Below are 17755 nucleotides of genomic sequence, written 5' to 3' on the forward strand. Positions count from 1 at the left end.
CCCTCACTGCCCAGGTCCACCGTTATCCTCTGACCCCTCACCAACGATCCCTCACTGCCCAGGTCCACCGTTATCCTCTGACCCCTCACCAACGATCCCTCACTGCCCAGGTCCACCGTTATCCTCTGACCCCTCACCAACGATCCCTCACTGCCCAGGTCCACCGTTATCCTCTGACCCCTCACCAACGATCCCTCACTGCCCAGGTCCACCATCATCCTCTGACCCCTCACCAACGATCCCTCACTGCCCAGGTCCAGCGTCATCCTGAAGGGTCTTTGGGTTTGGAGAAAAGCATATCAGACAGTAGAGGGACTTGGAAAGTTAAGCTTGAACCAGTAACCCAGCATTTAAAGGGCAAGCACACTGCCTCCTGTGCCATAAATCTCAGTCCTCTTGGCAGGGACCATACGATGCTATACATACAGAGTCACAGTACATATCAGTGTGCAGCAGAGAGGACCCAACGCAGACCAATCAGGTCTCCACCGCACGGAACGAGCTGACTGCAATTACTCGCTTACATTTTTTAAATGTTTTTATTTAACCTTTATTTAACTAGGCAAGTCAGTTAAGAACAAATTCTTATTTACAATAACGGCCTAACCCGGACGACGCTGGGCCAATTGTGCGCCGCCCTATGGGACTCCCAATCACGGCCATATGTGACACAGCCTGGTTAAAGAAGCTTTGTCAGAGCTGTGATGTGATTTACATCTATACTTCAAGTTTACACCATATAGCCTCCAGCCTAATGTCGGTTTCAGGTTCAGAGAGCCACAGCCTACATGAGTTTGATTAGTAATAATGGGCTGTGCTGTGCATGATGGAACCCTTATCTAGACTACAGGTTTGGAATGAGAGAGAATACAGATCCCTGCTGAGCCTGTAATGAAAAAACTTAACCAGAATAGCAATAGCACAGTTTTTCTCTCAAGCTGTACTAGGTCGGCAGGCTTCCTGTGCGGATTAAGACACCTTGGAGCTGGTGTGGGATATGGCTTGGCCAATGTATGTCAATCTAGGGATGAGAAATGCGTTGTATTCCCGAATTGTCCCATTATCCCAACTGTTACACCGAGTCGATTTAACGACTGCTAGCTGTCTTACGTAACGATATCAAACATAACATCATACTCATTTTGGTGTCTTGGATTTACGTTTACTATGTTACGTCTAGTCTATGATGACAGCTTTTCGACAGCGCACTTGCTGCTCTGCTCCATCCTGGCATTCCAGAGTGGTGGCATGGAGGACAGCACGCTCGCGCAGGTTTCCAGGAACGGGCACACACAAGGCGGCACTTCTGAATGTAGCTAACATCGGATGTGTTTGTTCCTTATTACATTTTTTCTCATTTTCTTTGATTAGTCTATTACTTTTTTACTTGAACCAAATCGCCATGGCTTGGCCGTGCATAAGCAGAGTGTGCTGTCTGGCTCGGTTTTGGAACCAGTTTGATAAATCCGACCTTTCATTGCCACTGACCATCCAGAACTACTCAGACATCGCCGACCAAGAGGTGCGATCCGTCACCAGGCAGGTACCGACGGACCGGGTTCTGACGCACAACTATTCTACTCCGGACCACCGCGGATCCCCCCAGACACCGGGAGATGCCCCGGGCACCCGGACATCAATGAGAGGCCGGAGGGAAGCCAACTTCAAACCCCGGGAGGACTACCAGCGACCCGGCGTGCCGTTCTCGAGTGTCACCCAGTACAAGCAGGATTACAAACCCTGGCCTATCCCGAAGAAGGAGAATTTCCCCTGGATTAGCAATTGTGGAAAAGGGGGCAACGTTGGTTCGGATAGCCCAGTAAACAGTTACCCCAATGCGAGCCAGACGAGAGGGGAGAGGGGGGAGAGAGAGGAGCTGGGCATGAGGTGGGGGGAGCAGGGGACGGGAACAGCTAAAAGCTCTTACAGGTAGGCTCCATCACTCTGAAGCTGTCCTTTCAGAACCATTCTGTTTCTTTCATTTCAGCACCTGGAGCTGTCCACTCTCTCATAAACCATTGATAACTGCGCTCTAACCTAACGATTTCATTAGTCTTCTTCAAGTTATTGTTTTCTGAAATTCGTTAAATAATTGTTATTCATGTACAGTGGGCTATTGGCCCAAATGTAATCTGCAGTTAGTATAATTATGCAATACCTTTTGAACGGAAATTGCCACCAGGCTAGGTCTTGCAGTTTAGTGTGTGTGTGTGTGTGTGTGTATTCATGCAAAATACATTAGATGCATTAAGTGTCATGCTACAGAAATAACCAATAGTTTTAATCTGAACAGTAGGCTGCTGCTAAAATAGAATCACAGCAAAACGCTTTCAATTATTAATAAACTCACACACATTTGATATCCCCTTGATTAGAGTGCATGATTAGAGACCAAATTAAAGCGTTTCTGCAGTTTGATAATCCTCAACATCCAATGGTGTTTCTTTATGATGACAGCATGCCCCGCCCCATTCTCATTTCCCAGAAGCACTGAGCTGAAATCTCATGCGTCATTACCAGAACCTACCAGGCTCCTGTACCGCTCTGCTCGAATCCCAATGGACATCATTACCATTAATCGATGATAAGCCTCATTAGCTTGTTTATGCTTTGGTTAGTCTGATTTACACAACAATACAGAATTTGCACAATTTTATATGTAAAATAGCCGACAGTATAGAAGAGCATAAAGCCAATGGACAAAACTTTTGCAGTGTTTGTAAAATAACAATTATTTTCAGACCATGGGAGCGCTCCCTTACACTTCCATCTCCTCCTTGTAGACAGGAGTACCGGCCTTGGACGGGGGCAAGACCAGCCAAGACCACTAGGAAACAACGGCCCCCTGCCCCGTACGCCAGCCCCCGGTCGGGGGTCTCCCACCTCCCCAATGAGACCAGCTACCAGGCCGCCTACAGCGGAGCCAGGGAGGCTTTCAGACACACAGAGCTTCACCAGAGGGACCATAATACCACCCCCTCCATCTCCACTGTCCCCAAGACCACTGTAACCCTACTCCAGCCTTCCTCCACCACTACCACCCCTATCACCAGCACCGGCCTCCAGCAGAGCAGCCTGCCAGAGAGACCCAGCCTCAGTATAGGAACCATGGAAGAGGCGAGACAGAGGACAGAGTTTCACAGTTTTCAGGGCATAAATCCATCTTTTTCCAATGTTATTCAAAATGGTCCAAATCCTTGAGATGAGCAAAGTCTTAGTGGCAGCATATCGTTCTATAGAAGTCATTGTACACATCTGTGATGATGCCCTATTCTTTAGGTAGTACTATTTCAAAGGCAAAGTCACTTGAAAGACATAGAATAGACACTGTAGAGACACAAAGACACTGTGCGGGGAACATAGGGTAAGGGTATGGTTAGGGACATCGTTCCAGCCTGGTCCCAGGTGTTCCCCGTGGTGCTGAGGCATCTCTAAGAGTGATCCTGTGACCCTGTTCTGTCCTAAAGCTGCTCAATGTGTCCCAGCTGTTTCAGATTATGACGCCAACTGCCAGGCCTATGACATTGACCTGGTTAGAGAGGAGCAGGCATTACATACAGAGAAAAGAAAGTCAATAATATTCAGATATTTGGACAATTAGGATTTGGAGACTCAAATCACAGAGGTTTTGTGTCAGAGTGGGTTCAGGTGGAGAGAGAGAGGCGAGGGGAGAGAGAGAGGCGAGGTGAGAGAGAGAGGCGAGGTGAGAGAGAGAGGCGAGGTGAGAAAGAGATTGAGAGAGAGAGAGAGAGAGAGAGAGAGAGAGAAGTACTGTAATTCTTTCATGTTTTGATCCCAGCCCGCCCCCTGTTCTCTCTCTGGGGTAGTTCAAGGCAGACGTTGTGTGACAGGGAGTGGAACTCTTTAGGGAATCTCCTGGGGTTTAATGCCATCCCACCTGCCTCGCTTCTCTGTGCCATCTGCCAGCGGCGACTAGGAGAGAACGGGCTGAGCCGACTCGGCTTTCTGCTTTCACTCACTGTCATCTATGCCAGAGAGATTGGCATAGATTAAAGAAAGAAGAAACTCCTGCACACTGCTTGCTAGGAATTTTCCAGTTTTAAATTTAATAGCACGTTGAAACAAAAAAAAGTGAAACTTTGAAAGCAAGCACTGTGGAGGAAAGTCTTTTTTTGAACCTTGTTTTATAAATATTCCAGTGTAGCAGAGTGTTAGTGCTGTAGATGTGCTGGTACATCTCTTTCACGATCAGAGAGAAAGAAAACAAGAGGGAAGAAGATTCTTTCCGGTCAGTTCAAACTTTCTTTGGATGTTCTTTGGGAAGATAACATTTTCTAAAAGCAAAAACATGCTCCACTATAGCTTCCCAAAAAGCCACGATTAAACGTATTCAACTTTTCGGCCAGTCACATGGGAGAACCTGTTTTAGCCTCCAAATCAGATACAGAAGGCCAGTGCATAGCCAGTCTAAGCCAAACGTTGTAGAATGCCAGTACAACAGTGTTTGACAGGCCACAGGGTTTAATAATATAACACGTCATCTGTAGGTCATAGTCTATTAATTACCATGGCCCAGAAATCAGTGTGAGATGTGTGTGTTCAGCGTGAGATGGGTGTATGTGTGTGTTCAGCGTGAGATGGGTGTATGTGTGTGTTCAGCGTGAGATGGGTGTATCTAACAACCCTATTGAGCTGTTGTGGGAGCAGCTTGACCGTATGGTACGTAAGAAGTGCCCATCAAGCCAATCCAACTTGTGGGAGGTGCTTCAGGAAGCATGGGGTGAAATCTCTTCAGATTACCTCAACCAATTGACAACAAGAATGCCAATGGAGGATTCTTTGACAAAAGCAAAGTCTTAAGGACACAATTATTATTTAAATAAAAAATCATTATTTTTAACCTTGTCAACATCTTGACTATATTTCCTATTCATTTTACAACTCAAGGTTGCTGTATCGAATCCCCGTCGTTCTGCCCCTGAACAAGGCAGTTAACCCACTGTTCCCCGGTAGGCTGTCATTGTAAATAAGAATTTGTTCTTAACTGACTTGCCTAGGTGTCACGAATGCTAGGAGTGGTGGTAGGAGTCAGGCGCAGAGAGCAGAGGTAAGAAAAAACTAGATTTATTTTCTCTGGTACGACACGGTCGACGCCAACACAACAGGCGTGTGAACTAAATGACCAACCCATACACAACGGGCACACAGTCCGGAAAGAAAATAATTCAGGCAGATCGCCAGCACATCCAAAAAGCACACTGACGTAAAATAATCCCGCACAAACCTGGGCGGGCTAAACAGGCTTAAATAACCACAAATCAACACACACAAATAAGGAACAGGTGCAAACAATAAGACATACCAACAGAAAAGGAAAAAGGGATCAGCGGTGGCTAGTAGGCCGGCGACGACGACCGCCGAGCGCCGCCCGAGCAGGCAGGGGAGCCACCTTCGGTGGGATTCGTAACACTAGTTAAATAAATAAAAAATGAATGTATGTTTTCATAGAAAACAAGGACATTTCTAAGTGACCCCAAACTTTTGAACAGTAGTATATATAACACCTACTCATTGAAGGGTTTTTCTTTATTTTTACTATTTTTACATTGTAGAATAATAGTGAAGATATAAACTATGAAATAACACATATGGAATCATGTAGTAACCAAAAAAGTGTTAAACAAATCAAAATATATTTTATATTTGAGATTCTTCTTGGCATTCTCTCAACCAGCTTCATGAGGAATGATTTTTCCAATGGTCTTGAAGGAGTTCCCACATATGCTGAGCACTTGTTGGCTGCTTTTCCTTCACTCTGCGGTCCAACTCATCCCAAATCATCTCAATTGAGTTGAGGTCAGGTGATTGTGGATGCCAGGTCATCTGATGTGGCACTACATCACTCTCCTTCTTGGTCAAATAGCCCTTACACAGCCTGGAGGTGTGTTGGGTCATTGTCCTGTTGAAAAACAAATGACAGTCCCACTAAGCACAAACCAGATGGGATGGCGTATCGCTGCAGAATGCTGTGGTAGCCATGCTGGTTAAGTGTGCCTTGAATTCTAAATAAATTACTGATAGTGTCACCAGGAAAGCACCCCCACACATCACACCTCCTCCATGCTTCACAGTGGGAACCACACATGCGGAGATCATCTGTTCACCTACTCTGCGACTCACAAAGACACGGCGGTTGGAACCAAAAATCTCAAATTTGGAATCCAGACCAAAGGACAGATTTCCACCGGTCTAATGTCCATTGCGCGTGTTTCTTGGCCCAAGAAAATCTCTTCTTATTATTGGTGTCATTTAGTAGTGGTTTCTTTGCAGCAATTCAACCCTGAAGGCCTGATTCACACAGTCTCCTCTGAACAGTTGATGTTGAGATGTGTCTGTTACTTGAACTCTGTGAAGCATTTATTTGGGCTGCAATCTGAGGCTGGTAACTAATGAACTTATCCTCTGCAGCTGAGGTAACTCTTTTCTGTGGCGGTCCTCATGAGAGCCAGTTTCATCATAGCGCTTGGTGGTTTGTGCGACTGCACTTGAAGAAACTTTAAAAGTTCTTGAAATGTTCTGCATTGACTGACCTTCATGTCTTAAAGTAATGATGGACTGTCATTTCCTTTTGCTTACTTGAGCTGTTTTTGCCATAATATGGACTTGGTCTTTTACCAAATAGGGCTATCTTATGTATACTACCCCTACTTTGTCACAACACAACTGATTGGTTCAAACGCATTAAGAAGGAAAAAAAAATCACAAATGAACTTTTAAGAAGGCACACCGGTTAATTGAAATGCATTCCAGGTGACTACCTCATGAAGCTGGTTGAGAGAATGTCGAGAGTGTGCAAAGCTGTCATCAAGGCAAAGGGTGGCTACTTTGAAGAATCTAAAATCTAAAATACATTTTGATTTGTTTAAAACTTCTTAAGGCTAGGGGGCACTATTTTCACGTCCGGATGAAAAGTGTGCCCAAAGTAAACTGCCTGCTACTCAGGCCCAGAAGCTAGAATATGCATATAATTGGTAGATTTGGATAGAAAACACTCTAACGTTTCTAAAACTGTTAAAATTATGTCTGTGAGTATAACAGAACTTATTTGGCAGGCGAAACCCCGAGGACAAACCATCCAGGATTTTTTTGTTGTTGAGGTGACTCGGTTTTCAATGGGAACCTAGATTTCTGTGGCACTTGGTTGCAGTTCCTATTGCTTCCACTAGATGTCAACAGACTTTAGAAACTGGTTGATGTTTTTCTTTAGAGAAATGAAGAAGTATGGCTATTCAGAACGAGGGTCCAGCCTAGTGCACTCTAATGTTTTGATGCGCGCTCCAGGTCACGCGCTTCACGTTGTTTTTATCCGGTATTGAACACAGTTTATCCCGTCTTAAATTTGATCGATTATTTACGTTTTAAAATACCTAAAGTTGTATTAGGAAACTTGTTTGAAATGTTTGGACAGCGTTTACAGGTAATTTATTAGATATTTTGTAGTCATGTTGCGCAAGTTGGAACCGGTGTATTTTCTGAATCAAACGCGCCAAATAAATGGACATTCTGGAGATATAACGACAGAATTTATCGAACAAAAGGACCATTTGTGATGTTTAATGGACATATTGGAGTGCCAACAGAAGAAGATCTTCAAAGGTATGAATTATATCGTTATTTCTGACTTTTGTGTCGCACCTGGCGGGTTGAAATGTGATTTTCATGTGTTGGTATGCTGGGCGCTGTCCTCAGATAATCTGATTTTCATGTGTTGGTATGCTGGGCGCTGTCCTCAGATAATCTGATTTTCATGTGTTGGTATGCTTGGCGCTGTCCTCAGATAATCTGATTTTCATGTGTTGGTATGCTGGGCGCTGTCCTCAGATAATCTGATTTTCATGTGTTGGTATGCTGGGCGCTGTCCTCAGATAATCTGATTTTCATGTGTTGGTATGCTGGGCGCTGTCCTCAGATAATCGGATTTTCATGTGTTGGTATGCTTGGCGCTGTCCTCAGATAATCTGATTTTCATGTGTTGGTATGCTGGGCGCTGTCCTCAGATAATCTGATTTTCATGTGTTGGTATGCTGGGCGCTGTCCTCAGATAATCTGATTTTCATGTGTTGGTATGCTTGGCGCTGTCCTCAGATAATCGCATGGTTTGCTTTCGCTGTAAAGCCTTTTTGAAATCTGACACTGTGGCAGGATTAACAAGAAGTTCATCTTTAAACCAATGTATAACATTTGTATGATTTATTAATTATTATTATGAGTATTTCTGTTTTTGAATTTGGCGCGCTGCTATTTCACTGGGTGTTGTCAAGTCAATCCCGTTAAGGGATCACTAAGAAGTTAACACTTTTTTGGTTACTACATGATTCCATGTGTTATTTCATACTTTTGATGTCTTCACTAATATTCTACAATGTTGAAATTAGTACAAGTAAAGAAAAACCCTTGAATGAGTAGGTGTTTTTCAGCCCTGCTGGAGGACATGGCTTGAGCTTTTCAATGTGATATAAAATGAGAGTTTTTGTTCTAAAACAGATGAACATGGCAGGAATGGGGATGTGGTTTACAATGGCTTAAAGTGCATAACAAGAGGATAAAACAAAGCATTATGCTAATCACACTCCTTTGCACCTCTTTACTCTCTCACCCACTCTCCTTTCACCCTCCCTCTTTTTATTGGCTCTCTCCTGCCTCTTTCCCTCTCACTGTTCCGTTAAATGGGAACTTTTCCCTTTTCTCACAATGCGTCTGACTACAGGCACGGTCATGAGCCGAACCAACAGGGTTCTATCAAGTGAGGGAGGGAGAGAGAAAAAGAGAGCAAGAGAGAGAGAGAGAAATGATGGATTATTTGCCATTTTGTTAAAGTGTGATGCGATGCAGTAGGTTGCAGACTTTTCAGTGTGAATGTAATTTAGGAGAGGCAGACCTGGCTGCTGTACCGAGTGGAATACAATGTGTGTTGGAGAAGGGAGGGGGTGGACACACCCACAGAGACACATAAACACACAGGCAAGCAGACTCTGAAGCACACACCACACAAAGAAATATTTTAGAAGCCGCAGTTTGACAGATTTCATGTACAGACACAGCCTCTCATCCAGCAAATAGTCATATTACATTTTCTTTATTGGCCCAAGAGACTGTTGCTGAGACTACAGACCTACAATTTAGAAAAGTATGCTTTGGTCTCAAGTCAAACTCTGCCAAGTACACCTTCCATTGTACCACTACTAGTCAACTGCATTGGAAAAGGCAGATTCATATCTAGTCATCATATCAAGCCTAGAACATCCTACTGGGCACAGACGTCAATTCAATGTCTATTGCACTTTGGATCAACGTAATTTCATTGAAAGGATGAGGAAACAATGTTGATTCCAACAGTGTATTTCCAGTGGGATGTTTCTTGATGGATGCAGCATGCAAACGTCCTTTCAGGGTCGAGTGAAATTCCATTAATGTAGGCTAAATAGGTTCCGGCTGGATGTTATTTCAGAAAGTCTGGCATCAGCAGCATTTTGCAGTGATGAATTCTGTCTATTAGTCCACTGACAGCAGTGATGAATTCTGTCTACCAGTCCACTGACAGCAGTGATGAATTATGTCTATTAGTCTACTGACAGCAGTGATGAATTCTGTCTATTAGTCCACTGACAGCAGTGATGAATTCTGTCTATTAGTCCACTGACAGCAGTGATGAAGTCTGTCTATTAGTCCACTGACAGCAGTGATGAATTCTGTCTACCAGTCCACTGACAGCAGTGATGAATTCTGTCTATTAGTCCACTGACAGCAGTGATGAATTCTGTCTATTAGTCCACTGACAGCAGTGATGAATTCTGTCTATTAGTCCACTGACAGCAGTGATGAATTCTGTCTACCAGTCCACTGACAGCAGTGATGAATTCTGTCTACCAGTCCACTGACAGCAGTGATGAATTCTGTCTATTAGTCCACTGACAGCAGTGGTGAATTCTGTCTATTAGTCCACTGACAGCAGTGGTGAATTCTGTCTATTAGTCCACTGACAGCAGTGATGAATTCTGTCTATTAGTCCACTGACAGCAGTGGTGAATTCTGTCTATTAGTCCACTGACAGCAGTGGTGAATTCTGTCTATTAGTCCACTGACAGCAGTGATGAATTCTGTCTATTAGTCCACTGACAGCAGTGGTGAATTCTGTCTACCAGTCCACTGACAGCAGTGATGAATTCTGTCTATTAGTCCACTGACAGCAGTGATGAATTCTGTCTATTAGTCTACTGACAGCAGTGATGAATTCTGTCTATTAGTCCACTGACAGCAGTGATGAATTCTGTCTATTAGTCCACTGACAGCAGTGATGAAGTCTGTCTATTAGTCCACTGACAGCAGTGATGAATTCTGTCTACCAGTCCACTGACAGCAGTGATGAATTCTGTCTATTAGTCCACTGACAGCAGTGATGAATTCTGTCTATTAGTCCACTGACAGCAGTGATGAATTCTGTCTATTAGTCCACTGACAGCAGTGATGAATTCTGTCTACCAGTCCACTGACAGCAGTGATGAATTCTGTCTACCAGTCCACTGACAGCAGTGATGAATTCTGTCTATTAGTCCACTGACAGCAGTGGTGAATTCTGTCTATTAGTCCACTGACAGCAGTGGTGAATTCTGTCTATTAGTCCACTGACAGCAGTGGTGAATTCTGTCTATTAGTCCACTGACAGCAGTGATGAATTCTGTCTATTAGTCCACTGACAGCAGTGGTGAATTCTGTCTATTAGTCCACTGACAGCAGTGGTGAATTCTGTCTATTAGTCCACTGACAGCAGTGGTGAATTCTGTCTATTAGTCCACTGACAGCAGTGATGAATTCTGTCTATTAGTTCACTGACAGCAGTGATGAATTCTGTCTATTAGTCCACTGACAGCAGTGGTGAATTCTGTCTATTAGTCCACTGACAGCAGTGGTGAATTCTGTCTATTAGTCCACTGACAGCAGTGGTGAATTCTGTCTATTAGTCCACTGACAGCAGTGGTGAATTCTGTCTATTAGTCCACTGACAGCAGTGGTGAATTCTGTCTATTAGTCCACTGACAGCAGTGATGAATTCTGTCTATTAGTCCACTGACAGCAGTGGTGAATTCTGTCTATTAGTTCACTGACAGCAGTGATGAATTCTGTCTATTAGTCCACTGACAGCAGTGGTGAATTCTGTCTATTAGTCCACTGACAGCAGTGGTGAATTCTGTCTATTAGTCCACTGACAGCAGTGATGAATTCTGTCTATTAGTTCACTGACAGCAGTGATGAATTCTGTCTATTAGTCCACTGACAGCAGTGGTGAATTCTGTCTATTAGTCCACTGACAGCAGTGGTGAATTCTGTCTATTAGTCCACTGACAGCAGTGGTGAATTCTGTCTATTAGTCCACTGACAGCAGTGGTGAATTCTGTCTATTAGTCCACTGACAGCAGTGGTGAATTCTGTCTATTAGTCCACTGACAGCAGTGATGAATTCTGTCTATTAGTCCACTGACAGCAGTGGTGAATTCTGTCTATTAGTCCACTGACAGCAGTGATGAATTCTGTCTATTAGTCCACTGACAGCAGTGGTGAATTCTGTCTATTAGTCCACTGACAGCAGTGGTGAATTCTGTCTATTAGTCCACTGACAGCAGTGATGAATTCTGTCTATTAGTTCACTGACAGCAGTGATGAATTCTGTCTATTAGTCCACTGACAGCAGTGGTGAATTCTGTCTATTAGTCCACTGACAGCAGTGGTGAATTCTGTCTATTAGTCCACTGACAGCAGTGGTGAATTCTGTCTATTAGTCCACTGACAGCAGTGATGAATTCTGTCTATTAGTCCACTGACAGCAGTGATGAATTCTGTCTATTAGTCCACTGACAGCAGTGATGAATTCTGTCTACCAGTCCACTGACAGCAGTGATGAATTCTGTCTACCAGTCCACTGACAGCAGTGATGAATTCTGTCTATTAGTCCACTGACAGCAGTGGTGAATTCTGTCTATTAGTCCACTGACAGCAGTGATGAATTCTGTCTATTAGTCCACTGACAGCAGTGGTGAATTCTGTCTATTAGTCCACTGACAGCAGTGATGAATTCTGTCTATTAGTCCACTAACAGCAGTGATGAATTCTGTCTATTAGTCCACTGACAGCAGTGGTGAATTCTGTCTATTAGTCCACTGACAGCAGTGGTGAATTCTGTCTATTAGTCCACTGACAGCAGTGGTGAATTCTGTCTATTAGTCCACTGACAGCAGTGGTGAATTCTGTCTATTAGTCCACTGACAGCAGTGATGAATTCTGTCTATTAGTTCACTGACAGCAGTGATGAATTCTGTCTATTAGTCCACTGACAGCAGTGGTGAATTCTGTCTATTAGTCCACTGACAGCAGTGGTGAATTCTGTCTATTAGTCCACTGACAGCAGTGGTGAATTCTGTCTATTAGTCCACTGACAGCAGTGGTGAATTCTGTCTATTAGTCCACTGACAGCAGTGATGAATTCTGTCTATTAGTCCACTGACAGCAGTGATGAATTCTGTCTATTAGTCCACTGACAGCAGTGGTGAATTCTGTCTATTAGTCCACTGACAGCAGTGATGAATTCTGTCTATTGGTCCACTGACAGCAGTGGTGAATTCTGTCTATTAGTCCACTGTAGCTTATCTCATATACTGTAGCTTATCTCCTATTTGAACAGCACAAGACCTGTATTGCCTGTGGTTATCTTTCAGTAATCCATGTCATGTTTGTGTTATTGCAGGAGCAGTTGGTGAGGACCAAGCTCTCTCCCAACCCCTCTGCAGTGTTTCAAAGCAGATCGAGGATTTTCAACATATGACAGACTTTCCAACTATTCTACTGGTTACCGGGAGACCAAAGAACCAATGAGGGGAATGTTCTCTGTCCATTCCACACTACAACAGAATCTATGCAGGGAATGTACAGCTTAATGTAACCAGAAAGGAAAACCCTGTACAGCTTAACAGTGCAGTATAGTAAATCAGAGACTGAATGACAAACCAGATGTCAAAATAAATGACAAACCAGATGTCACAAAACAATTTTACAATCCTGTTCTATTGCTAAGAAAATCGTATATATGCATGTAACACGCTAGTTTGAAGTCAAGCTTCTTTTGCAGTATTAGACACTTCAAGACAACATGGCTGCTCTGTAATGTGTGTCTGTGTGTACTGTATGTATATGTATGTGCACCTGTTGAGATGGAATGATTTGTGTTTAATCCTTTTCTGTATATACTGTTGGATCTATTGAAATGACAAGGAGATGACTTTTTGTGAAATTTATGCTGAAACTGCACTTAGTCCAGAAAGTAAGGTGTTCCTTTGATCTCTGCAAGTATTTTATGAACAGAAACAAAAAATATATTCATACATTTTTATTCAATTAGGTAACTATTTTGAGAAAGTAATTGTTCTGGTGTTTATGTTCATTTTGTAAATCTGTTTAAGAAACAAAAAATTGTTAAATATTAAATGATGTACAGTATATTACAATAAAAGAATATCAGGCTCTTAACACCATCAGGTTGTTTACTCCATCAGGTCGTTTACTCCATCAGGTTCTTAACAGCATCGGGTTGTTTACTCCATCAGGTCGTTTACTCCACCTGGTTGTTTACTCCATCAGGTTGTTTACTCCACCAGGTTGTTTAATCCATCAGGTTCTTAACACCATCGGGTTGTTTACCCCATCAGGTTGTTTACTCCACCAGGTTGTTTACTCCATCAGGTTCTTAACACCATCAGGTTGTTTACTCCATCAGGTTCTTTACTCCATCGGGTTCTTATCTATATCAGGTTCTTATCTACATCAGGTTGTTTACTCCATCAGGTTGTTTACACCATCGGGTTGTTTAATCCATAAAGTTCTTATCTCCATAAAATTCTTATCTCCATCGGGTTCTTTACTCCATCAGGTTCTTTATTCCATCAGGTTGTTTAATCCATCAGGTTCTTAAATAAATCAGGTCCTTTACTCCTTCAGGTTCTTAACTCCATCAGGTTCTTAACTCCTTCAGGTTGTTTACTCCAAGTTATTTACTCCATCAGGTTCTTAACGCCATCAGGTTCTTAACACCATCAGGTTCTTAACTCCTTCAGGTTCTTATCTCCTTCAGGTTCTTATCTCCATCAGGTTATTATCTCCTTCAGGTTCTTATCTCCATCAGGTTATTATCTCCATCAGGTTTTTAACTCCATCAGGTTAACTCCTTCAGGTTGTTTAATCCATCAGGTTCTTTACTCCATCGGGTTCTTATCTATATCAGGTTCTTATCTACATCAGGTTGTTTACTCCATCAGGCTATCTACTCCATCAGGTGTTTTACTCCATCAGGTTGTTTACTCCATCAGGTTCTTATCTACATCAGGTTGTTTACTCCATCAGGCTATCTACTCCATCAGGTTGTTTACTCCATCAGGTTGTTTACTCCATCAGGTTGTTTACTCCATCAGGTTCTTATCTACATCAGGTTGTTTACTCCATCAGGTTGTTTACTCCATCATGTTATAATCTACATCAGGTTGTTTACTCCATCATGTTCTTATCTACATCAAGTTCTTTACTCCATCAGATTCTTTACTCCATCAGGTTCTTATCTACATCAGGTTGTTTACTCCATCAGGTTGTTTACTCCATCAGGTTCTTATCTACATCAGGTTCTTTACTCCATCAGGTTATTTACTCCATAAGGTTCTTATCTACATCAGGTACTTTACTCCATCAGGTTCTTATCTACATCAGGTACTTTACTCCATCAGGTTCTTATCGAGATCAGGTTCTTATCGACATCGGGTTGTTTACTCCATCAGGTTCTTATCTACATCGGGTTCTTTACTCCATCAGGTTCTTTACTCCATCCGGTTCTTATCTACATCTGGTTGTTTACTCCATCTGGTTCTTTACTCCATCAGGAGTTTTAAAACATAGAAACAATGTGTTTGATACCATTACACTCATTCCGCTCCAGCCAGCACCACAAGCCCGTCCTCCCCAATTAAGATGCCACCAACCTCCTGTGACCTTTTGGACATTGTTTATCTGGTGTGGTAGTGTCTGTGCTGACGTATCTGAGAGGCTGACACCCTGTCCATGATATTGACTCACAGTTTTGTCTTTGTTCCCCTCTTATGTAACCTGCTCCAACAATGGAGGAGCACCACAGGGTCCCTGCAATGTCTGGGTCTGTCTGGGTCTGTGTGTGTTTGCATGCAAGCAGTTTTAGCCGAAATCTCTGATCACGGCAACTAAATCGGAAAAACAATAAGGATTCATTTCCTTGGTCCATCAACACGATCCACGAAATGGAACACCACAACAACACATTATAATACAGTGTATGACTTGTAGTGAATTCTGTACCCGTCTGTTCAGCCTATTAGTTGAATGGAGCCTGTTGAAATGGATTATAAACAACATCCACAGGATCAGATACACAACACCTTTTTTCAGATCAGTTCCCTTATCCCAGCCCTACTCTCAGAGAAACCTAACCTCATCGAACCTAACAGCAACCTAACGTCATAGTAAGCTAATAGTAATGAGCATGACTCCACAGGAAAACAATGTGTGCTAAACATAGTGACGTGCCCTGATATTCATGACTATATTCTCTAATGCATGTCACACAGCTCTGATACGATCACAGAATATGATAACAGGGAGTCTCCGTTGACACACACGGCTCTCTAATGCTTCATGTGTCGGGTCATTCTGGCTAATGTACCTGGAAACCTGGCTGTCCCTGTCCTGGTGTTGTGTATGGTCTGTGTCCTAAAAATACTGCCTCTGATGTATCAAAGGTGACCATTAAAGGTGGACTGCAACATTGGCTTTGTGTGTCTGGCTTCTAGAATAGTAATCAATTCTGTGATCTTCCAGTATGAAAAGTGTGTGTGTGTTTATATTTAATCCCTCTCTCTGCACCAGATCCCTTCTCATCCCTCTCATATCTCATTTGCCATTCCTTCTGTGAAAAAAAGATAAAGGGAGCGAGGCACAGGAGTTGAGCCACATTGAGAGAACATAAAGTCCTGCTATCTGATCCCCCCATCGCACCCAGACACACACATCAAAACTACCTCTTCAGACCAGCACCCTGTAATCTCTCAATCTATGGGGAGATTACAGGGTCAAACAGGACACTTAATCACCCTCTGGAAACACAAGCACAGTTTTTATAAAAAAAAAAAATCCATTTTAACAATACATATTTTGGTGTGCACTGGAAACTGAAATAACAATGGTCAATTGATATTATTTTTACAATAAATAAAAGGCAAGGTGAACACTCAGTTTAAGTTACATTTTAATGTCATGTGCACAGTGAATTGCCTTTCTCGCAAGCTCTAAACCCAACAATGCATTAACCAATAATGTAATTTTAAAAAATAACATACGGTAGAACAAAAACACACAATAAATAATAAGAAAAACCCGATAAAGTAAGTAAGCATACTATATAGAGGGTCAGTTCAGTACCATATTTACAATGTGCAGGGATACTGGAGTGATAGAGGTATTCAAAAAGTATTCAGACCCCTTTTAGCACTGTTACAGGACTCACTCACGCGCACTGACACTCCAACACACACACACACACACACACACACACACACACACACACACACACACACACACACACACACACACACACACACACACACACACACACACACACACACACACACACACACACATTTATACGGACTCTACATACACCCACTTACATACAAATCATAATATACACTGCTGCTACTCAGTGTATCATATATCCTGATGCCTAGTCACCTTACCCCTATACAGTGCATTCATAAAGTATTCAGACCCCTTCCCCACATTTTGTTACGTTACAGCCTTATTCTAAAATGGATTAAATTGTCATTTTTTTCTCATCAATCTACACACAATACTCCACAATGACAAAGTATTCAGAACATTAACTCAGTACTTTGTTGAAGCACATTTGGCAGTGATTACAGCCTCAAGTCTTCTTGGGTATGACGCTACAAGCTTGACACACCTGTATTTGGAGAGTTTCTCCCATTCTTCTCTGCAGATCCTCTCAAGCTCTGTCAGGTTGGATGGGGAGCGTTGCTGCACAGCTACTTTCAGGTCTCTCCAGAGATGCTCGATCGGGTTCAAGTCCGGGCCACTCAAGGACATTCAGAGACTTGTCCCGAAGCCACTCCTGCGTTGTCTTGGCTGTGTGATTAGGGTCGTTGTTCTGTTAGAAGGTGAACCTTCGCCCCCAGTCTGAGATCCTGAGCGCTCTGGAGCAGATTTTCATCAAGGATCTCTTTACTTTGCTCCATTCATCTTTCGCTCGATCCTGACTAGTCTCCCAGTCCCTGCCGCTGAAAAACTTCCCCACAGCATGATGCTGCCACCACCATGCATCACAGTAGGGATGGGGCCAGGTTTCCTCCAGACGTGATGCTTAGCATTTAGGCCAAGGAGTTCAATCTTGGTTTCATCAGACCAGAGAATCTTGTTTCTAATGGTCTGAGAGTACTTTAGGTGTCTTTTGGGAAACTCCAAGCGGGCTGTCATGTGCCTTTTACTGAGGAGTGGCTTCCGTCTGGCCACTTTACCATAAAGGCCTGATTGGTGGAGTGCTGCAGAGATGGTTGTTTTTCTGGAAGGTTCTCCCATCTCCACAGAGGAACTCTGGAGCTCTGTCAGAATGACCATCGGACTCTTGGTCACCTCCCTGACCAAGTCCCTTCTCCCCTGA

At 43.1% G+C, this 17755-nt stretch overlaps 1 protein-coding gene across 2 annotated transcripts; it reads left to right on the forward strand.

The window, feature by feature from the left end:
• Positions 1-672: 672 nt before the first annotated feature.
• Positions 673-13541, forward strand: map6d1 (MAP6 domain containing 1). 2 transcript variants are annotated; one of them, XM_029705722.1, is made up of 3 exons: positions 675-1929; positions 2784-3117; positions 12758-13541. In XM_029705722.1, the coding sequence occupies exons 1-3, from the start codon at positions 1184-1186 to the stop codon at positions 12833-12835; spliced, it is 1158 nt and encodes a 385-aa protein (XP_029561582.1). In that variant the 5' UTR covers positions 675-1183; the 3' UTR covers positions 12836-13541. The 2 variants fall into 2 exon arrangements, with proteins under 2 accessions (XP_029561581.1, XP_029561582.1); XM_029705721.1 differs by lacking the exon at positions 12758-13541 and having other exon boundaries at positions 673-1929; positions 2784-5182.
• The last annotated feature ends 4214 nt before the right edge of the window (positions 13542-17755 follow it).

This window comes from Salmo trutta, chromosome 21 (assembly GCF_901001165.1).
Source record: "Salmo trutta chromosome 21, fSalTru1.1, whole genome shotgun sequence".
NCBI classification, from domain to species: Eukaryota; Metazoa; Chordata; class Actinopteri; order Salmoniformes; family Salmonidae; genus Salmo; species Salmo trutta.

Excerpts from the sequence above, each read along its gene's own strand:
- map6d1 (XM_029705721.1), top strand. The coding sequence starts at position 1,184 with ATGATGACAGCTTTTCGACAGCGCACTTGCTGCTCTGCTCCATCCTGG. Across the intron at positions 1,930-2,783 it reads ACAGCTAAAAGCTCTTACAG|ACAGGAGTACCGGCCTTGGA; the intron begins GTAGGCTCCATC and ends TCCTCCTTGTAG.